Source organism: Stegodyphus dumicola, chromosome 3 (assembly GCF_044657685.1).
Source record: "Stegodyphus dumicola isolate Sdum_Otavi_A_Nest chromosome 3, ASM4465768v1".
NCBI lineage: Eukaryota > Metazoa > Arthropoda > Arachnida > Araneae > Eresidae > Stegodyphus > Stegodyphus dumicola.
This window is the reverse complement of record NC_140770.1, coordinates 273,149,735-273,174,101: the sequence shown is the minus strand read 5'-3', so window position 1 is coordinate 273,174,101 and position 24,367 is coordinate 273,149,735. Positions and strand designations below refer to the sequence as shown.

Below are 24,367 nucleotides of genomic sequence, written 5' to 3'. Positions count from 1 at the left end.
AGTATAGAGTTTTATTAGTAAGATTTCTTGTAAAACCTTTTCGGTCTTTTTATTAACGTGTTCAGTCTTAAATTTATCTATTAAATATCATGTTCTTCCCACTTCAAATCTAACTAAAATTCAGTTAAATAACAAAATCACAAAATATTTAAAAACAGCATATCTTTAGAATTTCCGATACGCTGCAATTCATAATGTTTTAAACCGTTCACTGTAGCTTTTGCTCGCTTTCGGATTGTCGAGTTTGTTAAGAATTCATGAAAGATTTTCAAATTCTGAAATATAAAATTCGAAATTCAAAACTCGGGCATCCAGGTGCATATGTTCGGGTAAAGGATTACGTTATTCAAAATTTGATGGCCCTAAGTACCGTCGTTTTTTCACAGAGCGAGAAACATACTTACATTCACGCAAATTGTTCATTCTTTAATTTCTTTAAAACTAATACAGCACGATAATATTTCGTGGCATTAATTTGAAAAATTATTCGGACATTTAAAGTGTTACACCGCCAAATCCTGTTTCGAGACTAATAACCCATTCCGGCTAACTCCCTTTCGACTGGTGGTCACTTTAAATAAAAAATAAAAAATAAAAACAACCTAAAAGGTATTTTAAATTACATCCAAAGGGCCGTTTCTCTAACATTTTCCGTGTTACATTTATTTATTAAATATCATGTTCTTCGCGCTTAAACCATAAAATTCAGTTCAATGGCAAATCGCAAAACAATTTTAAAATGAACATATCTTCAGAACTTCCAATACACAGTCTCGCGCTGTGGCGATAAAAATGTTTTTCTCTTTTCCGTACAAGGAGGTTAGAATAGAAGGAGGGAAGGTTCAACTCAAACGGTGAAGCTTCGCGGCCATGTTTCTGTTATCGCTGTGACTTGTGCAAGAAGTCTGTAATTGCAATATTTTTTTTTTCTTTTCTTTTTGAAGCATGTCAGCTTGTGTTGCATATGGATGCACAAACAGATTTTCGAAAAAGATTCCTAAGATTACTTTTCATTCGTAAGTATTGATTTTCATTTTCTAAGTAATTTGATAAATATGTTAAAAAATATCACAATGTCATGTTGTTTTCTTTCCAGATATGAAAAAAAGTACTTAATAATAATCAAAATACCTTAAATACATTTTAATGTTTCTGTTTATAGCTGGTATATAAATATAAAAATAAATATAAATATAAAAATATATAATATAAAAATATTTACACAACTGAACATGTGGAAAGATGTATCCAAAAATTTATATAGGTATATTTCTGTAATTCAGCTTAATTCAAGGCAATTTCTTTGAGTTTTATAAATATGAAATGCGCATAAACTGAAATCACTGAAATCACATAAATCTGTTTTATTTTATTAATATTTATTTTCTTGTTGTTATAAAGTTGTTGGTTGCGAAAAGAATCTATTTAAAACTTTCATTTAAAAAAAAAATGCAACCTGTGACTATTTTTTTAGATAATTCTCTGCTATTAATTTCAGGTTAAAATTATTTTAAATGATTCTTTAATAAATTATAATATTGTGAATAAATCAGAAATATCACTTCTTAAAGGAAAAATTGGAAAGTACACCCAACAGGTTCCCAATAAAACCTAAACAAATTCTTGAAATATGCAGAAACATCATTTTTAAAGGCTTCAAGGCACATGCATTTAGATGTCGAACTATTTCTTAATGATTTTCTGTACGTAGTAAATTACGGATATCATCTTTATAACTTTAAAACAAAAAACTAGCAATACAAAGCATTTCATTATAAATTTTACATATTTTTATTGGAAAATGCATGCACGGAACAGCTTAAAAACACGTACGTTTCACTGCCGTAATGCAATGTTTTGAAGGTACAAACATGGACGCCGCTTGTTGGGTGGAGTTTCATTCCCCGATAGTGGAGGAAACTGCGAACCCTCCCTCCTTCTATTCTAACCTTCTTGTTTCCGTACAGTGTTGCCATAGCTCGCTTTGAAATCGTTGAGTTTGTTAATCAAAAATTCGCTGAAGTGTTACAAAATATGAAATAGATAATAAAACAAATTTCAAATTAAAATTAGGGCTTCCAGATGCCCATATTCTATGCAAGATTACGTTATTCAAATTTTGAGGGCTCTAGGTACTGTTGCTTTATTACAATGCGAGAAACATACGTACATTCATGTAGAATCTTCATTATTTAATTTCTTTAAATACAATAGAGGACGCTAATATTTGGTGACAACAATTTAAAAAGTGAAAGAACGCTTATCGTGAACGACGCAAAATGCCAAAATGAAATTAATAGTCCTTCTGGGCAAATTGTCCCTTTGGATTAATAAAAAAAAAAGAATGGGAAAAAAATGAAAGCTTTCAAATTATTCCTTACGCCCAAAGGGGCGTTTTTTAATGTTTGGTGGGTTACCTTTATTTATTAAATATGATGTTCTTCACCCTTAAACGATAAAATTCAGTTCAAGAGCAATATCGCAAAATTATTTTAAAATGAGCCTATCTTTAGAATTAATTTCGTTTTGGCATTTTGCGTTGAAAACTTCAAATGTCAGTCTGGAGATAAAAATTAATTCTGGAGATAAAAATATTTCTTTCTCGTACAGTGTTGCCATTGCTCGCTTTGAAATCGTGGAGATTTCTAATTAAAAATTCGTTAAAAGTTTTACAAAATATGAAATAGATAGTAAAAAATATTCCAAAATCCAAATTTGTGCTTCCAACTGCCCATATTCGTGTGGAGATATACATTATTCAAAACTGGATGGCACTAGGTACCGCTGTTTTATCACTCTGAGAGAAATATACATACATTTAAAGTAAATTCTTCATTATTTAATTTCTTTAAATATAACGCAGGGCTGTAATATTCGGTGGCAACAGTTTGAAAAGTGAACTGACATTTGAAGTTTTCAACGCAAAATGCCAAAACGAAATTAATAGCCGTTCTGGTCTTTAAAAAAAAAAAAAAAAATCTGAAATGTTTCAGATTTTAAATTACGTCTAAAGGGGCGTTTTTTAACATTTTGTGTGTTACCTTTCTTTATTAAATATCATGTTCCTCGCACTTAAACCATAAGATCCAGTGCAACAGCAATATCGCAAAATAGTTTTAAAACGAGCATATCTTTAGAATTTCCGATACAGAGACTCACGCGCTGGAGATAAAAATGTTTTTTCTGCACAACGTTGCCATTGCTCGCTTTGAAATCCTTGAGTTTGTTAATCAAAAATTCGTCAAAGTTTTAAAAAAATAGGAAATCGATCATAAAACAAATTTCAAATTTCAAATTTGGTCTTCCACATGCTCATATTCGTTGGAGGATTACGTTATTCAAAATTCGATGACTCTATGTACCGTTATTTTATGACAATGTGAGAAATATACATACATTTACGCAGATTTTCATTATTTAATTTCTTCAAATATAATGCAGGACTCTAACATTTTGTGGCAACAGTTTGAAAAGTGAACCGACATTTATGAGTCCGACGCAAAATGCCAAAACGAAACTAATAGTCCTTCGGGATTCAAATCCCTTTGGACTAAAAAAAAATCAGTTTCCTTTTGCCTTAAGCTTAATTTAAAAATATTGTTGCGTGCGTACGGATTCGTAATAATTTGAATGCACAAGTCCGATGAAAAGCGAATAAAATTTATTTTTAGCACAACAAATAAAACAAAATACTTAATTTTCCTCGAATATTCGTTCAATATTGCAAAATCTCACAGTACTTATGTTTTAAACTACCAAAACGTTTAATAGAACTAATTCAAAACAGAGAAAAGTAGAGAAAGCTAATCCGTTTTCACCTCGATTTCGTTACAGTAAACAACAACAGTTTTCTGAACGAAACTCACAAAACAACTGATTTGAGGCGTTTTCATGCCGCTTATATAAGCTTTTTAAATGCGCGAGAATTTTCTGGAAAAGCAAAAGCGTACAAATACGAGACATGTATTTATTAAATGCGCGTGCTCCTCTATTTTTTAATTTTTCCGGCTTAGCTTTCTCTTCAGATTTGTCCCGCGCAGATTTGCACGAGGAAATGAAACAATTTCATAACAATTCTATTAAAAATAGCGAATTAAATACAAAATTCGTAACTTCACTTGAGGAATTTGTCAGCACTGGAAGAAACTGAGATAAAATTTATGCCTGAATACAGAATTTTGTCCAAAATCTCTAAAGCGAAGAACGAAGAGATGCGTTTGATAGATAGTAAGTTATGCCGAGGTTTACACGAGTCTTTTTAGTTCTCTGAAATTTTTAAGCGAAAACAGATCGCTGTGTACTCGAAGAGAAACAAAAGCAAAAGGAAATTGCAGAAAAATACAGAGACTAATGCTTTCTATTTTTTAATGTATTGCGTAATCCTAATTTAATAATTAAAATTTGTATTTTAATTTGTTAAGTATGTTTTCATATGTTGATAATGTTTGGTAATCTATTTATATAAAGAAGAATGTCTATTTGTGTGTTTGATCGCGAATACTTCGGTCACACTTTCTACAATTCTTTTTTTTTTTTTTTTCTGGGTCTTGAAAAACGTCGACGCTCGCAGGCTGGAGATAAAAATCTGCTTTATTTCGAAAAGTGTTGCCACTTTTCGCTTTCAAATCATAGACTTTGTTAATAAAAAATTTTTTAAGTTTTACTATGAAATAAAAATAGCATTGCGAAACATTAAATACATTATTCCCGATGCCAAAAAATTGTGAGAAGGCATTTCGACTGTTTCCATCTTCGTACAACTTTAATCATCCTAGATATTAATTAAAAACTCTGAAAACACTGATTTTGGCACTCATTTTTCCGAGTGGCAACAGTCTCGCGCGTTGGAGATAAAAATGCTTTATTTAGAAAAGAGTTGCTACTTCTTGTTTTCATTTCATATCGTAGAGTTTGTTAATAACAAATTCAAAGTTTTGCAAAAACTACTATATACTATATAAAGAAGAATGTCTGTGTGTTTGTTTTCGTTAATGATTTCTGATCAATTATGATCCATTTTTTTGCCACATTTAATCGACTAAAATGGAATATAGGTGAAATATTGGATGGAACTTGAGCTTTTACGACCATTGGATTAGAAAGACGAAAATAATTCAAAACTGCGTGCCATTGTTGCTGATATAATGAGAGAGAACTAGTTTTTTTATGGAAATTTTTTATGTGGGTTCCATATTACATCAGACTGAAAAATGTATGACTCGGAATCGTACGTTTTGCATCGTTATTAGAGAAGGCTTACAGCGGTATCGTTCTTTCTGTTGTTAGATACATTACTCTCAGTTTAACTTAACTGGCATCGGGTACTTCAGCTAGTCGAGGATAAACTGTTTGGGAATCCTTTAAAAAAAAGCCAGGAAACCATTAGCTTGCACCCGATAACTAACTTTCACTTTTTTCGTCCAGTAAAATATCGCCAGAATCTGCCAAGGTGGTTTCGTTAATATGTAAGTACCATTTTGTCGCAGATTAAATAAAAACACTTAACAAATTTGAGGAATAAAAGTAATTGTAATTTATTGACAAGAAGAGTTTATATAAATATTATGACTACAGTTTTCTTTTGTCGAAATTCGCTAACAGCGAACTGTTGATTTGCTGTTGTAGAATTTGGTAGGAAACTGTAGACGTATGACTGCTTAAATGGCACAAACAATTATTTTTTGCTTTACTTTCTTCTCATTCACATCTTAGAGAAACTATACTGCAAGCTGTACCTTCCTCACATTCTATAGGAATTGCACCATGTCTTTCTGAGAGTGCGAAACATTGTTGGTTTCGTTCTAAAAAAAAAAAAAAAAAAAAAAAAAAAAAAAAAAAAAAAAAAAAACCACCAGAAAATAAGGCATAATTATTAATTATATTTCTTTCACTAGAAGAAATTTTAAATTAAAACGTTTAGTAAGTGATATATTTCGTATCTTAATCTTTTGGTATAAATTGATCAAGTTTTTATTTCATTCTGAATATGTTTATAAAGAACACAACTAGAGAGAACTAAAATTATAAAACCGAATGCAAAGTACGAGATCCGGACGTCCAATATCCGGAATGATCTTATAAGGTATTTCTCCTACTTCTTTAGCGTGCCTTCGTGGTGTAACGGTAGCACGCTGGGCCGGTATTTCAAAAGGTCCGTGGTTCCATTCCCGGCGAAGGCGGTTGCTTATTTTGCATCTTTATTGCTTCTAAAAAAATCCTAATGACAAGTGGCGCCCGAACTAAAAGGGTTGTGGATGATGATTCTCCGCACCCAGGATTTGGCGACTAGGTCCCCTAAAACCCTAGTTGCCCTTTAAAAAGGGAAGTATATAAGGTATTTCTCCCACTTCCCTAGCGTGCCTTCGTGGTGTAACGGTAGCACGCTGGGCTGGTATTCCAGAGGTCCGTGGTTAAATTCCAGGTCGGTTGCATATTTTTCATCTTTTCTGCTTCCAATTAACCTAATGACTCTACAATCTAAGATCCAATCCTCAATGCCACCAACAAATCTTAAAAAAAAAAAAAAAAAAAAAAAAAAAAAATTGTATGCTTTACTCATGCGTATTTGATTCCCTCCCAACTAAATAAAATGCCTCGTTATTGAAGAAACAATTATTTTAGCATAAATTTGTATGATCTTAGAATTGGCTCTAATCCGCATCTGCTTGGCATACATCTCAAACCGAAACATTCTACATAGATACATCGTTGATTTTACATCTACTAACATTTTATATCGACGCCAACCTGGCGAATCATTATTCATTATATTTGGCTTTCATCACCGCATGTTTATCAACGCATGACAGCTTGAGTAATGACTCATGTAGCCATGCCTAATATTTTGTGTGTTAATAACTGAATAATAAAGAATATGGTAACCTTTCACGTTGACATTACGCTTGGCGATGATTACAAATGTAAGTTAAATGCGGAAGAAATGTTGACGAGGAAACATTTAACAAAATGTTCTTTCCGTATGCTAAAAATAAACTTTCTTAATGATACTCATAGGCCAAAAGATAACATTTAATATTATTTGAATTAAGAATAACTGATTTGTTATTAACATAAACACAGAACCGGCGCCAGAACTCCTATGGCCGAATCGGGCGGCGAAATTTAGGGAAGAAAAACTTTTTGGAATTTCAGAATCACCGAGCAATAAAATTAAGGAATGACAAAATTTTCAGAATTTAGGGAAAGCACTAATACCCAAAATTTACGGGCGGCACAAATTTGGAACTTTGGGAGGCGCTTGGTAGCAGAATTAGAACCCGCAAAGTCTGCATCAGGCAGTAAGATATCTATAGCACCGGCCTTCGATAAGCCTTAAGTATATGTGGAAATTTATTTATTCAGGACTCAAATAAGCCTTAAGCACTTGTAAGAAATAGACATAAGTAATATTAAATGACTAATACAATTTAGGCTTAACTGTCTCGGAGCGCGGTAGAAGCAAGATAAAATTTAGCTGAGCAACTTGTCTTTAGTCGCCAATCTTATGTCAAATACGATGTATAGCCAACGATAGCTAAATTTTATAATCATTGCCGTGAATTTTAAAGGTTTTCGGATCTCGCAAACCAAAGGTGAAATTTTCGAATTAATGAGTTTGTAAAGAAATGTGGAGAAGCGGTAATAAATGAAGATGATATAAAAGAAGTTTTTCATTGTGATGACAGTGCTCCTCAATCGTCAATCAATTAAATAGATGGCGAAATCTTACTTATCGTTTATTGCAGTGTCTCTCTGTTTGCTGAGTTTCATCACTTTCTCGTCTCTCCTTGGTGTTGCATTTTCAGTGTCGAGTAGTGTATATTTAGGACCATTTTGTATTCGTCACAAAAGACAAAACATAAAAAATTTTAATCCCGTGGCGAAAAAAAAATAAACCGAAGTATTTGATATTAAAATCGGATATCTTATTTATGTGATAAGATAATTAAAGAGCGAAATGTTTATATTTCTATACAAAAAATTTCGGATGTTAAGAGATTAAGTGAGGAGCAATTTTATACATATTATATTATTAAGGAAAAATATACATTTATTAATATATATATATATTTCCCAATATCGAGATGTTATTCACTAAAGCTTTATAGAATTTATGTTCTAATAAGCATTAACAGGCTTCAGTACTGGCACATAACCATCTTGTAATAGCATTTGCTTTAATAATAAAATTTTCATTGAAATAAATATGTTTATGATTACTGCATTATGATTTTAAAGTAATAGAATTTGTTGAAAACATTCATAATGTGTGTATAGACATTAAAAATTCATGAATTACATACATGTGTAAAAATTCCTTCGACATACCAAACTTAAATATATATATATATATATATATATATTTACAAATAAAAATAAAATAATAATAATAAAAAAAACCCACCACCGAAAATCGTTTACATTTTATATTATTATATCCCGCCTTCTTAGCATACCTTCGTAGTGTAGTGGTCTGCAAGCTGGGCGCATACTCCATAGGACCGTGGTTCGATTCCTGGCCAGAGCATTGTTCATTTTTCATCTTACCTGCTTCAAAAAAAAAAAAAAAAAAAAAAAAAAAAAAAAACCCTACAGTGCGGCCCGAACTAATGAATGTCTCTACAGCGGCCCGAACTAAAAGGGTGCTGGATGATGATTCTCCTCAACCAGGATTTGGTGACTGGGTCCCCTGAAACCTAAGTCGCCCTTTAAAAGGGGGTGTATATAAGGTTTTCTCCCGCCTTCTTAGCATGCCTTCGTAGTGTAGTGGTCTGCACGCTGGGCGCGTATTCCAGAGGTCCGTGTTTCGATTCCTGGTGAACACGTTGCTCATTTTTCATCTTTCCTGCTTCCAATTAGCTTAATGTCTCTACAATATTATGCCCAAAGGGGCTGTTATTTAACTTTTTGTGTGCCATCTTTATTTATAAAATGCTAGCCGCTTGGCTTTTAAATGTACCGGAAAAATGCCTAAAGGGAATACCAAACATTTAATTTAAAAACTGGGCAGAATTACACTTTGCAGAACAACTTTATCAAAAAACAAACAAACAAACAAAAATAAAAAATTGAAAAAAAAAAATTTCAGTAAAAATGTATTACATATAAAAATTTAGAATGAAATAAGCGATATCCCTTTATACAAATATTAATTACCCTAATAAATAAATTAATCAACTTCCCTTTTTTGTCTTCTCTCGACAGTATTCAAGAGAAACAGAAAATTAAAAAAACTGCACGGAATTATCGTCCTCATTTTTCGGAGTGGCAACACTGCCGATATCAGCAACAATGGCAACCGTGATATATCCAAGGAGGTTAGAATAGAAGGAGGGAAGGTTCAACTCAAACGGTGAAGCTTGGCGGCCATCTTCCTGTTATCACCGTGACTTGTGCAAGGAAGTCTGTCATTGCAACATTTTTTTCTTTTCTTTTTGAAGCATGTCAGCTTGTGTTGCATATGGATGCACAAATACATTCTCGAAAAAAATTCCGGGCATTATTTTTCACACGTAAGTATTAATTTTCTTTTTTTATGTAATATGACAACTATGTCAAAAAATATCACAATGTCATGTGGTTTTCTTTCCAGATGTGAAAAAAAAGGACTTAAAATAGGTTAGGTTATTTAATATAACTATAATCAAAATATATTAAATACATTTTAATGTTTCTGTTTATAGCTGGTATCTTCGTTCCTTAAGATACAATGCTATACGGGAGGATTTAAATTGTATAATTTGAACGTTTTAGTTAATTCGTTTTATAACTTTCATGAAAAGTAAGAAATCAATTGTTACTATTTTTATTAATTGTAAAGGTGTTAAATAAAGCAATGCTTTTCTTTATATATTAATTATTATTCATTTTTTTTAAGTTAAGATAAACTGTTCTGTTGTTAAAAATTTTTTGCATAAACTTACAAATTTCTGGGCAGTATAGTGATAAAATTAAGTAAAATATTTACACCATTGAACATGTGGAAAAATGTATCCAAAAACTTATATAGGTGTATTTCTGTAATTCAACTTAATTAAAGGCAGTTTCTTTGAGATTAATAAATATGAAATGCGCATAAACTGAAATCAATGAATTCACATAAATCTGTTTTATTTTATTAAGATTTATTTTCTAACCTAAGCAAATTCGTGAAATATGCAGAAACATCATTTTTTAAAGGCTTTAATGTTATGCGCATGCATTTAGATTTCGAACTATTTCTTAATAATTTGCTGTACATAGTAAATTATGAATATCATCTTTATTACTTTAAAACAAAAATTCAACAATAGCGAGGGATTTCATTATAAATTTAACATATGTTTACTGGAAAATAAATGCACGGAACAGCTTAGAAACACGTACATGTCACTGCCGTAATGCAATGTTTTGAAGTCACAAACATGGACGCCGCTTGTTCGGCGGAGTTTCATTCCCCGATAGTGGAGGAAACTGCGAACCCTCCCTCCTTCTTCTATTCTAACCTCCTTGGATATATCAGCAACGATGGCTGCGCGCCATTGTTGCTGATACAATGAGAGAGAATTATCGATTCGATGCGATTTCATCAAAAAACATAAAATAAAAAAATCTCATTCGAATTTTGAAAAAAATCGTTTCGAGATGCATTGTGTCTAGTCTAGATGCACCCTATGTACCAAATTTTGTAACTCTAGATCTATTAGTTTACGAAGTTTATTAAAACCTTGGGTCTACTAGTTTTAGTCTATAAGAATGAAAGACAGGCAGACAGACTCTTCCTTTTTTATATATCGTACTTAAACCATAAAATTCAATTTAACAGCAATATCGCAAAATAATTAAAGAAGATCATATCTTTAGAATTTTCCGATCCACAGTCTCGCGTGCCGTAGATAATTTATTATTATTTTTTTCCCCGTACAGTGTTGCCATTGCTCGCTTTGAAATCGTCGAGGTTGTTAATCAAAAATTCGTTAAAGTTTTACAAAATATGAAGTAGATGATAAAACAAATTCGAAATTCAAAATAAGGGCTTCCAGAATACTTAAAGTGTCAATCTTGTGCAAACATGAGTGATTTGTAGGTTTTTTAGCACGTTTAGTAATATAAAAGAGTTCTTTTTAAAACTTTTTAAAGCGTAATTTATTTATCGATAACACCAAATTTGTCATAAAATATGTATAAAACCATACTTTTCACGATAACGCATCTGTCGCAGCATCCACAGATACCGCCCTTTGGAATGCGCTTTGCTCCCGGGTATTTGCATAAGGCTTCCTCTCTCCAGCAACTGACGTACTTGCACAGGTGAGGGCGGCAAAAACTTTCATTATCCTCCAGCAGAGTTCTTTGCTCGAAGGGCAAAACCAGGAAAAGCAATATAACCAGCCCCTAAACAAAATGAAAAGACTTAGGGAAAAATAATTTGATAATGCAGCTAGACGGGTATTTATGAAAAGCATAAGATATTTTATTGAAAAATTGAAAGGAGGTTGACCGCATTCTCTCTTTTATGCCATTTTAATTTTCCTCATAAATAGAGATTTTTTTTTTATGTGTGTGGCTGACAGATTTTAGCTTTCTTAGTTACCCTGGAAAAATAATTAATATATTGACTGCTATCTAGAAAAATATGAAATTTTGCTTTATGTACACTGCGAAAAAAAATGTGGCAGTTCTATATTTCCCGCTCAACTGGGCCGATTGACGAAATTTAACTTGCGTTTTTCATGTCTCGAAAACGCGAATTAGAATATATATTAGATTTATATATAGCATAGTTCTAATGTAGGTATTTTGACACAAAATTGGATATTTTCTGAAACCACATACCAATATTTCCGTATTTCCATTCTACGACTCAAATTATGTCAAGTGCCTAGTTTCGTAAAAATCGCACGAGTAGTTTTTAAAAAGTCAGCTGTGAAAATTTTAGCTCGTCAATGTTAATTGAATTTGATGTATATTTATTAATATCTCTTTTTTAAAATTTAACTTACTTGATTCCTTCTTCCAGAATTCGAAATTTAGATTCATTCCAAATACAGGGTCTTTATAAATTCCCGGACCCATTTTGATATTTAATAACTCATAAAATAATGAAGATATAAACAAACTTATGACATTTATTGATGGAATAACATATACTACTCGTATTTTCCTTTTCAGGTTTGAATATCTTTACTCTTGTAAATATCGTCTGCGTGTGTGGTTAATTTCAGATAATTTCATTTTCCAGTCTAAATATCTGTACTTTTCTAAATATCGTCTGCTTATTAATTGCACTTTTCTCTCTTTTGTTTTTGGCAACTATTGCAATGTTATGTTTACTTTTGATGTGTTTGTCGTTGTGGAGAAGAGTGTAGAACATGGATGACCTAAAAGCCAGAATGACAACCGCAATAGCCTCTGTGGATGCCGACATGCTTGCCGATACCTGGTGTGAAATTGAATATCGACTTGATATTCTCCGTGCGACGAAGGGGGCACACGTGAAAGTTCATTAACAAGAGTCATGACACTTTTTGAGTCTATCTAACCATTTATGTTATTAATTTTAATCTATCTGTATTATTTTATGAGTTATTAAACATCAAAATGGGTCCGGGACTTTATAAACACCCTGTATAATTCGCCCATATTTTATGATTTATTTTTAAAATTTGTATTTTAAATTAATTTTTACAAATTTTCGAAACAAATTTTGTGAATGTTTGTAAAACCTGTAAAAGTTTTAGCATCATTTTCATACCTACCTACATCTTGCTGGTGCTATCTTCCATTCTGCACAGGACGACCGAAATGAGGTTGATCTGTATTTTGACATGTAACCATCAAGTTTCTCGGCCGAAGGCTTGAAAAGCTACTAAAATGTTGGCAGAAAATCACAGATTTCGGTGGTGATTACTACCCGAACTAAAGTTAAGGTTTTAATTTTTTTTCTAACTTTATTAAGAACGATTCTAAAAGATTAGAAAATTCTAAAAAATCGTAATAACTTTTCTGGACTGCATCGTTTCTAGATTAGTAAGTCTAGATCGTTTCTAGATCTTGCCTGGCTTACGTATTGCTCATGACGTAGCTGATTCAAAATTCGAACTCAAAATTTTGAGAACTGAAACTTTCTAACTTAGACCAAAGCCTTTCTCTTAATAGGCTGCCATATTGGATAATACCGCACTTTTCGCTTCAGCTCTCCTGCACGCGAGATGCCACTTCGCTTCCTTTGCTTTCTCGTGCCGTTATTTAAAATGCGTTACTCTGTGTAAAATCGGGGTGTGCGTATTGCTTCCATGATCATGTGTGACAAAGCTAGTGTTTCGATAATTAGTTCGTGTCCAACGATAAAAGGTATGTTCTATTCGGTCACCTCTGTCTACAGGTTTCTCCTTCGAGTGTCATTTTTCTAACTAAATTATTACATTTGTATAGTACACTGTAGAGACATCAGATTATTTTGAAGCAGGAGACATGAAAAATGAGCAATGCCCTTGCCGGAACTCGAACCTGGACTTCTCGAATACGCTCCGAAGAATTTCTGATACACAGTCTCAGCGCTGAAGGTTTTTCCCCCCTCCCCTGTAGAGTGGTGCCATTGCTCGCTTTGAAATCTTCGAGTTTGTTAATCAGAAATTCGTTGAAGTATTACAAAATATGAAATCGATAATAAAACAAATTTCAGATTGAAATAAGGGCTTCCACATGCCCATAATCTATGGAAAATTACGTTATTCAAATTTGGATGACTCTAGGTACCGTGGTTTTATTACCATGCGAGAAACATACATATATTCATGCAGATTCTTCATTATTTAATTTCTTTAAATATAATACAAGGCAATAATATTTGGTGTGGCTACAGTTTGAAAAGTGAAACAAAGCTTATCGCGAATCGACGCAAAATGCCAAAACGAAATTAATAGTCCTTCTGGGCAAATTTTACCTTTGGATTAATAATTACAAAAGACATTAATTATCATTTTTTATATTAAAACTCACACAACTACGAAATTTAAATTTTAGTAAATGGGTTAAAATAAAATGGGAAGGATTATCATAAAAGAGTTAATATGTAATATATCGATAGAATTTATAAAACAGCACAAAAAGTACATGAAAATTATTAAGGCATACCTTTAAGAACATATTCGTTGGAGGTAAGTCTAGTCGTCTAAAACAGATTACTGGAAATCTACTTTACAAACAGTATGTAAAATCTGGAAACACGCGAACAAGGTATCTCGTTGTGATTATGTATTGGTACTACGAAAAATTTATAGTGGAGGATTGTTCTGGAACTAGTTGCCTCATATGTTATAAAAATTTTAAGGAGGAAAATACCGCGTAAATACGGATATCCTGAAAGTGATAATATAGAAAATAAAGTACATTTTCGCAACAAGTTTGCATGTTTTCGAGGAAATTTATCGGTAAGCCTTCGTCCAGAACCTGATCTCAATTTCATGCATTGTTTCTCGGAATTTTGGTTTGGTAGTCTCGTTTCTCCGCAAAGTTTATTCATGACAAATCTATTTACACTGCTGGCCATTAAAATTGCCGCCAAATACAAAAAAGATATTTATTGCATGTAAACAGTATGGCATGAAGACATAATGATTAAATTTGTAAGCATTTTGGAGGTTTACAGGGGTAAGAAATTAGTAGAAACAGCTACCATCTCTGGCAGTTAAAACGGCACTTACCCCGTCAGGCATGGAGTCAAATTGGGCTTGGATGACAGCAATGGGCAACTCATTCCGTGCTGCTTCGGGTCGATGCCACATTTCATCACCCGTATTAGCTGGAGAGGGGTGGCGGGCCAGTCTCTTAATAACCCATGACCAAAGGTTTACAGTGGGTGACAGATCTGGGGACCTGGCAAGCCAGGGCAACATTCGGAGCAATTTTATTCGACCCACGAAGCCGTTTGAATTATGAATTGGTTACAAATATGGTATTGTAAAGATTTCACGATTTTAGTTATTTGAAGACTGGAATTTACAGTATTTTCAGTTCCATTAAAAGCGAACATGAATAAAGCACATTAATCATGAACAAAGCAAGAAAATCTATGAATAGTGCTAATTAAGTTATGGTGTCATTAAGAATTTTTTTTGAAGCAGAAATCATGAAAAATGAGCAATGCCCTATCCAGGACTCGAACCTGTACCTTTCGAATACGTGCCGAGTATGCTACCTTTGCACCACTAAGGCATGTCGAAAGGAGAGAGAAAATACCTTATATACTTTCCCTTTTAAACTAGTAAAAGTGTAAAGACTGGCTATTAGGAGACCATTCGCCAAATCCTCAGGGTAAAGAATCATCATCCACCCCCTTTTCGTTCGCGCGCCAATATTGAGTCATTAGGATTTTTTTGAAGCAGAAATAAGGAAAAATGAGCAATGCTCTTGCCGGGACTCGAACCTGGATTTCTTCAATGCTCCCCGAGTGTGCTACTGTTCCACCTAAGGCATGCCGAAAGGAGGCAGAAAATACTGTTACGAAATGTACAGGCGCGGTGAGATGGCATTCCCGCAAAGCAGTTTTAGGGTTGCCATAAATTGCAAGGGAAGGTCGGGTTGCAACATTTGGCGAGAAATCGCCCGTTTGGCTACAAAATTGTCGATATACCATGGACAGATGGAGAACCTTCTGGAGCGAATTCTTACCGGTTTAGCCTAGAATGTTTTCGAGCACAAGCCGAAAGCTTATTATATAAACCCTGCTGGTCCGCAGTCAGTTAGAGTGTGTGCCTCGTCTAGCGAGCTGACAGTTAGTATCGAGTTGGTGTCTGGTCTAGCGAGTCAATCCTTGCGGAGTCGATCGAGTTGACAGCCGGGCAGCGAGTGCCGAGTGGGTCGTTGAGTGCACCCAAAGAGTTTCGGAGTGTATCGCGGTTAGTGCATCTTCGAGAGAGCGTGTTGAGCTCCGAGAACGACTGAATCAAAGAGTCGGGAGCCGTGCTCTGTGTGTCGTCGAATGCATCGTGAGTTTTAGAGTCTCGAGAGTACGTGGAGTTCCGAGAACGACCAAGAAGAGTCGGGAGCTTTACTCTAGTGCTTTGCCGTGAAGCTGCCTCCACCGTGATAGCCTGATAACCTGGAGGCTGTGTCGCTGATCGTGTCAGCGTGTTTATAGTAGTTCATCGACGACTGTAAACTTGTTTTGGAGCTGTCCTGATTGCTATTGTCTAAATAAAGTGTGTTTCGTTACTTCATCAAGTGTTGTCGTTATTCACTCCAAATCCATACGAACTCCGTACGAACGTGAAGGAAGAAAATAACGTAACAACTGGTTTCAAAAAAAAAAAAAAAAAAAAAAAAAAAAAAAAAACCCGCAACAACAATACCTTATACACTCCGTCTTTTAAAGGGAGACTGGGGATTAGGGAAACCAGTCGCCAATAATTTATGAAATACTATCGGAAGTACCCGATGCCAGTTAAGTTAGATTGAGAGTAATGCATCTAACAACAGAGAGAGCGATACCGCTGTAATCCTTCTCTAATAATGATGCAAACAATACGATTCATAGTCTAAAGGGTGTTCCAAAATTAACGCAAGATTTGAATTTGCCACTGTTTGTGCAGTAACGTTTTGGCAACCCTATTAAAAAAAACCATTTTACAGCTGATAGTTTAGGGTTAGTAGAAAAGAAGCATTACACGATAGTACGACGTGTTTTCATTATTGAAAAATATTTCAAAAACACTGAAAGTCTGGCGGCCACAGTTCGTAAATTTCGATGAAGCCCATTTTCACCTTGATGGTTTTGTTAATCTTCAATACTGCTGCATTTGGGGTTCAGAGAACCCATATGTGATTGTCGAAAAACAAATGTATCCTTAACATGTAACTGTTGGATGCGGATTTTGGGCTAGAGGCATCATTGGACCATAAAGCTAGTCAAGCAATGAAGTTTATTGATGTGGACGACATGTGGTTTCAACAAGACGGTGCCACATACCCTACTGCCCTACACCCTTTATTTAACAATTGAGTTGCTGCATGAGACATTTCCTGGCCGTATACTCTCTCGTTTCGGTGATGAAAATCGGTCCCCTAGATCGTGTGATTTAACACCATTAGATTTCTTCTTATGAGGTTATTTGAAGTCAAAGGTTTATGCCAACAGGCCGACATGCACTCGTGCACTGAAGGATAAAACTGAACGCTGCATCAACGAAATTCAGCCACATCTATGCGAAATGGTCATGGAAAATTTCGACCAAATTGTGAGTATGTGACAGCAAAGCCGTTGAGGCCATTTGCCCGTGTGTTATTCCATACATAACCCTATCCTGTGTACTCTACGATTCAATAAAAATATCAGTTTAAAGAAAAAAAAACTGTGTTTTTTAGTTAATTCAAATCTTGCGTTAATTTTGGGACACCCTTTATTTTTTCATTCTGATGCGATATGGAACCCACGTAAAAAATGTTGATGGAAAAAAAAACCTAAATCTCTCGCATCATATCGGAAGCAATGGCACACGCAGTTTTTTAATGATTTTTCGTCTTTCGAATCAAATGGTCTTAAAAGCTGAAGTTCCATCCAATATATCACCTATATTCAATTTTAGTCTTTTAAATGTGGCAAAAATTTATCATAATTAATCAGAAATCAATAACGCGAACAAACAAATACACAAACAGACATTTTTCCTTATATATATAGATTTTGTAAAACTGACAAATTTTTCATTAACAAACGCTACGATTTGAAAGTGAGAAATAACAACACTTTTCGAAATAAAGCATTTTTATCGCCAACGCGCGAGACTGTTGTCACTTGGAAAAATGAGTGCGAAAATGAACGCTTTCAGAGTTTTTTTTAATTAATACTTCGGATGATTAAACTCATACGAAGGTGGGAATAGTTGAAATGGCTTCCCACCCATTTTGGGAATCGGGAATTAAAGTATTTAATGTTTGGCAATGCTATTTTTATTTCATCGTAAAACGTAGAAATATTTTATTAACGAACTCTAGGATTTGAAAGCGAGTAGTGACAACAAACTTTCGAAATAAAGAAAATTTTCATCTCCAGCTTGCAAGACTGTTGTCCCTCGGAAAAATGAAGGCGAAAATGATCGTTTTTTTCGAGTTTTTAGTTGATATTTCTGATTTTAGCTATTCTATTTTGGAAAAAAGTGGACGCCGACCTTTTGTAGGACAGAGGGAAAAAACCGTAGAAAGTTTGGCGACGATAGCTATAGTAGTGATTGTGTTATTAGCGAACAAAGAAACACATTTTCTTCTTTATTATAGATTACGCATTTAATTCATGAACCGTAGTGATGTAGAACAACAGAAAACTTCAGGTCATACTAGAGCAGCCATGCAAAACATCTTTATTTTAAGATATAAAAAGACATTAATGCAGGGTGTTCTAATACATTTAGATACTTTTCAATGATATAAAATCAACAAATTGTCGCATAATAGGTATGGTTTGTACACGAAGATTTTATCATTATTATTACTTTTTGTTTGTTTGCTTTGGGCAGAACAAGTTTTAGTTAAAAACAGATGGCGCTGTTAGTATCCCACTGTAAGATTCCAAGAGAAAAATATAAATTATAGAGCAGTTATTCGTATGCTTTTGCAAGCCTATTACGATCTTCTCTATATTAAATTCATTTTAAATTGACTAAAAATGAAGAATATGTATGTGTGTGTTTGTTGCAATGTAGAAAGACAATAGTTCCTTTTTATAAAAGGTAGAGCTATCAAATTTTATACTCATTTAGTCCTGTTCTTGGTATTTCGGAGGCAGAGCATTTCAGAAAAAGTCCGATTTTGTGTCAAAATACTTATATAAGAACAATGCTATATATAAATCTAATACATATCCTAAGACACGCTTTTCAGAAATGGAAAACAAAACGCAAGTTGAATTTCGTCAGTGGGCCCAATAGAATGGGAGATATAGAACTGCCCTTCCCTATTTTTTTTTTCCACAGTGTACATTGTAAGGTAATAATAACCTTTTATCTTCCTTAATTTAACGTTTAAAAAGTCTTCGATAAGAATAGAGAAGATAAAAAAGAAGCACAATCCATCATTAAAAAAAGAGGGAAATTTCTGATTACCATCAGCTTACCGTTATTAAGATTATCAGCAGCTTGCTATCATCACTGATTATTATCAGCTTACTTAATACCCGTTTCTCTTTCTCTGCATAAAATGCAATGATGATTTTAAAGAATACGCTGATTTTGAAAGCTTTCCATGAGGACGAGAGTGAAATTAATCGATTACTTTTAAAATTGCATTTGGAATATTTTGTTGTAGTACTAAGTTTATTACTTTGTTAAATCATTTCCTTCTTAAATCTTATTGCTTGATTTAAGCATTTTTCAAATATTATCTAAACGCTTCTTTTTACAAAAGGTATTTATTGATAAAATGCAATGAATTTTCGTTATGTAGCCATATTGTCAAATATTCTGTCTGACTGTATCATTATTTGTCCAAACTTGGTGTCTGTGTAAAATTTAATGTGTAAAAAATGTGTAAATTTAATAAGCAAAGAAGGAAGGCGTGGGGTGTCCACATCAGGTTTTTGTTTTTAGCTCAGAGGGACAATTTACTTAGAATGGCTATTAATTTCGTTTTGCCATTTTGCGTCGGTTCACTTTTCACATTGTTGCTGTTAAATATTAAAGCCCTGAAAAATATTTAAAGAAATTAAATAATGAAGACTCTGTATAAATGTACGTATGTTTCTTGCATTGTGATAAAACAACAGTACATAGAGCCATGCAGTTTTGAATAACAAACTTCACCCGGATATGGGCATCTGGAAACCCAAATTTGGTATATGTTTTATTATCTATTTCCTATTTTGTAATATTTTAACGAGTATATGATTAACAAACTCAACGATCGCAAAGCGAGCAATGTACACCCCCCCCCAAAAAAAAGTCTCTAGCGCGTGAGAATGTGTATCGGAAATTCTGAAGATAATATGCTCATTTTAAAATTATTTTGCGATATTGCTTTTCCGGCGTAGCTTTCATCAAATAAGTCTCGTGCTGCAATGCACGGGAATATAAAACAATTTTAATTACAAATTCTACTAAAATAGTTAAATAAATACAAAAACCGTAACAATATATATTTGCATATATGCAGCCGAATATACATTTTGACCAAGTTTTTGAAATCTGTTAATTTTTAAACAGTGTAAAACCGAAATCGTATAAAATGATTACCGTGTAAATCGAGGGATAAGTTCTTTCGTTTAAGTGTATGCTGTTTTCACGTTATTTAGATGTCATCCTTTAGGTTGTACTTTAACCGATAGATGGCAGCACTGAAAGAGAAAGAGATGGTTTCCGTCATATCATGGTGCAAAGTTGAATAGGGTTTTAGTCAAATCTTCCTTAAATTCTATTACTTTTACGAAACTCTTGAAAGGCCACTTATACGTACGAATCTCAGTGTAACAGTTACTATTTATCATTAGATAAGTTTAGTTTGTTTATCGCTATTTCTCACGGAAGAAGTGTCGAGTTCTGTCGTAATTAATATTTATTATATTCCTCTAAATCGCGAAGGTGGGATACGTATGAAGTAAAACGGGTTACAGTGCGCGCCAGTTCACTTTGAAAATTAGAAAAGAAAGAAAAATGTATATTTCTAAATCGAAATTCAAAATTATCCAAAATTCATGCTTACACTAACATCCGTTTTCATGGAAATACTCAGTGAATTTCGAGGTGACCCACTCTCGAAATATAAAAATTATTTTTATGAAATCACTTCCAGTTTAAGGACGAATTTTAGCCGATTTCGAAGAAAACATGTTATTCAAAAAATGAAAAATATGTTTTTGCAAAAAATGTGGCAACTTTATCAAAAGGATAACTGATACAGCAAAAAATAGGAATGCATGAAAACTCTAAACGCGAGCGAATATGCATTAGAGCTACTAACAATGATAATACTTAGCATTCTGAAGGGCAAACTAATCAGTAAACATTATTTTTCATTTTTACTTCCTTGTACGAAATAAAGGAAGTATTGTAATCACGAAAAATTCCGGGTACTATATTTTTGAACGAAAATACCCATTTTGACCGCTATCGAATACAATTTAATGATGTTTTTGCCTGATATATGTACGTAAGGGCAGAAAAAAGGAATCTTTTCCCTTAAACGATTTATAAAACTGATTTAAAATGGATTCAAAAGAGATTTTTTTCCGGGCGTCTGTATGTAGGTATGTATGCATGTATGTATTTCGCATAACTCAAAAACGAATAGCCTCGGAACTCTGAAATTTTGTATGTGTGATTGCTATGTAGATATGCTTCCTTTTTGGTTGCATTCGGCCGCACCAAAAATATATAAATATATATATATATCAACTCAAATACAAACTCTGTTATTCGCTCCGTGGAGTATTTTTATGCTTATATCTTGATAAATTGTGTCTTTTTCGTTTTAAAAATGAATAAATTATGTTGTTCTTATCTTCCAGCGAATGTTTTTATGCCTTTAGTTTATGACGTATTTCTCCCGCCTGATACTTCCTATATAATAATTTACTGAACGCGTACAAAGAGTGAAGAAAAAAATAATGTAACTAATTCTATAGAAATCAGATTTTTCAGAAGAAATTAAGATGAGAATAAATTAGGATTTAACCTTTTAACTGTCATGGCCGAGATAATCTCGGGCACAGCACTAGTGTTCGAAAATGTCACGCCCGAGTATTACTCGGGGTAATTTTTTTTTGAGTGCATCGTATTGTTATACCCGAATATATATCGGGAGACGTTTATTTCGGCTTCATCTCTTTGTCAAACCCGACTGTATCTCGGGAAAAGTTAATGTGCACTCAGTTCAATAGATGACAGCACTTTACTGAAGATTTCAAAGGTTAGAGGTTATTTGGTTCAAGGTGCATGGGATCTTCTTGTTGTAAAATAGCGTCCAGTTCTTTGAAACGTTATATAGATGATTTAGATTCTTCAACCGAAGATGAAGGATGTGTGTTTGATGAGCAGTATTCATGATACTTCCATGGTCAGCCTCAAAAATAAAAAATGGAGATATACTCAAGCCGAAGATTGTTTCTAATTACGGTCTAACTATGGGTGGTGTAGATCGCTGTGATCAGGAAATATCCTTTCATCCAACAATCCGAAAACGTCAGATAAAATATTATGAAAAGATACTTTTACATTTACTAGACAAGGTACTCTGGAACCCATATTTGCTCTATAAAAATTTAGTTGGGAAACGTATTACATTTTTAGAATTTCATAATTTAAATAATTAAATGAATTTGCTACACAGCATTGATAAAATAAAAGAATTTGAAGTTTAACATTTCATTTAGAATTCTATACATTATTCTTATTAATACTATTAGTTATTATTGTTTTGTCATCTATTATTGTAGTACATTCATTACGTTGTTTTGATATTAATTTTAGTTTTGATAATTACTCATTATTGTAATTGATAAGTAAGTATTTTATGATGTTAATTAGTTAGATTTAACTGATGAACTTGCAATTCATGGGGGGGGGGCAGGGTGTTATAAATTGATAGCTCGCGCCGTTAAGTGGCGCTTCGATCGTCTTGTCTCTGTTGATGTTCTATAACTTAATTTTAGTTTGATGGAAGAACGAAGGTGTTAAGCCTAATAATGATGAAGACGTACGCCTAAAATTAACTCTTGTAAAATCATTGTATTATATTGTAAATAAAACGTGTGTGTATTAATAACGCAGCGAATTATCACTTACCTTTGGAATTAATGCTCTCTGATGGTAATGGAATTAGTTACTACTCGCCCCGAGCGTGCCGACCATTACATCACGAAGTCATACTAAGAGGCGGGAGAAACACCTTTCAACGATGGCAAAGTGTTTAGATAAATAACGCCCTTTAGAAGACGTGGGGTATATAAGATGCAATTTTTGAAAACACGGTATTGAAATGTTACTCTTCATAATTTACTTTAGTACCTACAGACATCTCCCAACATAGTGCATATTGTTTTTATTTCTGTGTCATAAAAAATAAGATATATATAGGAAGTTAACTCCTCATAAATCTTTTGGTTTTTCATCATTTGGAAAAAATCTTTCTTTTCTTGCTCTTTTTAAAGGGATCCAAACAAAATGTAATCCAAAAATGTTAAAAATGATTTACATGGACGATGTTCAAAATGATTTACATGGACGATGTTACATGGATGTTACATGGACGATGTTGTCGAACAAAGTTTAACTTTTTGCATTCGCTGTTTGAAGTTACAAACCGAATGGAACATCTTTGTGACTGATATGATGCTCTACCAAAATAAGTGCGTACACATGAAGGGAAAAATGCATCATTATGCACGCAAGCATCAAGAACAAATCATTTATGCTTAATGATTAGAACAAACTGTATTGAAGAGCCACGCAGATGGATAATTTCTCGTTCCGATCTTGTAATTAAGTGTAGCACAGAGTAAGAATGATTAGAGCCTGGAATTAATTAGCTGCGAAAACTAACTACCATTCAGTAGAATTCCTATTCTATTTGATCAAATTTAATCACTTCACCTATTTAAACTAGAAGCACTGATACCGTCAGTATGTGCAACAGAGTTAAAAGCTCTTTGCGGAGGAGAACGTTTTCAAATGCGCACATCAGTTGGAGAAGGATGTTGTGCTTGATATTCGATGGATAGCTTGATATATTTTGTTTCACCAAAAGAAACACTTTACAGTTCTGGAAATTTGAACAAAAATACTCGTACAGCTATCGACAGTATCATAGAATACATCAGTAATTTCATTTCAAACTACTAAGAAGGCGCACCAGCGGCCGAGTGGTAAAGTCGCTGAACACTGGTAGTTCGGTCCGAGGTTCGAATCCCGCGAACGGGCTGGCTGCATGGGCGTTTTCGTGGTTTTCCCCATGTGTAACGTGTACACGAGCTAGTTTCCCTTAGAAAGTCCTCCACAAAGGCATCCATCCCCTTAGGCTAGATAGCCCTAGTGTGCTTTGCCTTAATTAAATACACCACACCCCAAACTACTAAGAACGTTAAACACAACGCAATGCAAAGTGCACCTGAAAGGCGAAGCTCTCCTTTAGTATATCTTATCTCAATATTCCGTAGTCGCTTTAAACTAATTAACTGAGCACCTGACTTTATAATATTACCGAGCTGTTACTAGATGCAACGTTGCCGGTTTCTGAAATGATGCCCTAAGGCACGTGGCGTAATAAGCATCGGATGTAGAAAGAATTTCGGAGGAGAAATCGGAGGCAATTTAAAAGAAAAATTAGGGTAGCCCAAAAGGACCAAAAGCAAAAAAAGTGAAACTGACTAATACACTGGTGTGCAAAAATTAAGGACGAGACGGTT

General features: G+C 33.7%; 1 protein-coding gene across 1 annotated transcript in view; it reads right to left on the bottom strand.

Moving 5' to 3' along the window:
- Positions 1-5,544: 5,544 nt before the first annotated feature.
- Positions 5,545-24,367, bottom strand: part of LOC118182918 (receptor-type guanylate cyclase Gyc76C-like) — a 731,383-nt gene continuing 712,560 nt past the window's right edge. The window contains exons 19-20 of the mRNA XM_085814149.1: positions 11,175-11,373; positions 5,545-5,801 (exon numbers count right to left, since the gene is read on the bottom strand). Coding sequence (XP_085670275.1) covers positions 5,698-5,801; positions 11,175-11,373 — 303 coding nt within the window. The 3' untranslated portion in view covers positions 5,545-5,697. The remainder of the gene's footprint in view (positions 5,802-11,174; positions 11,374-24,367) is intronic.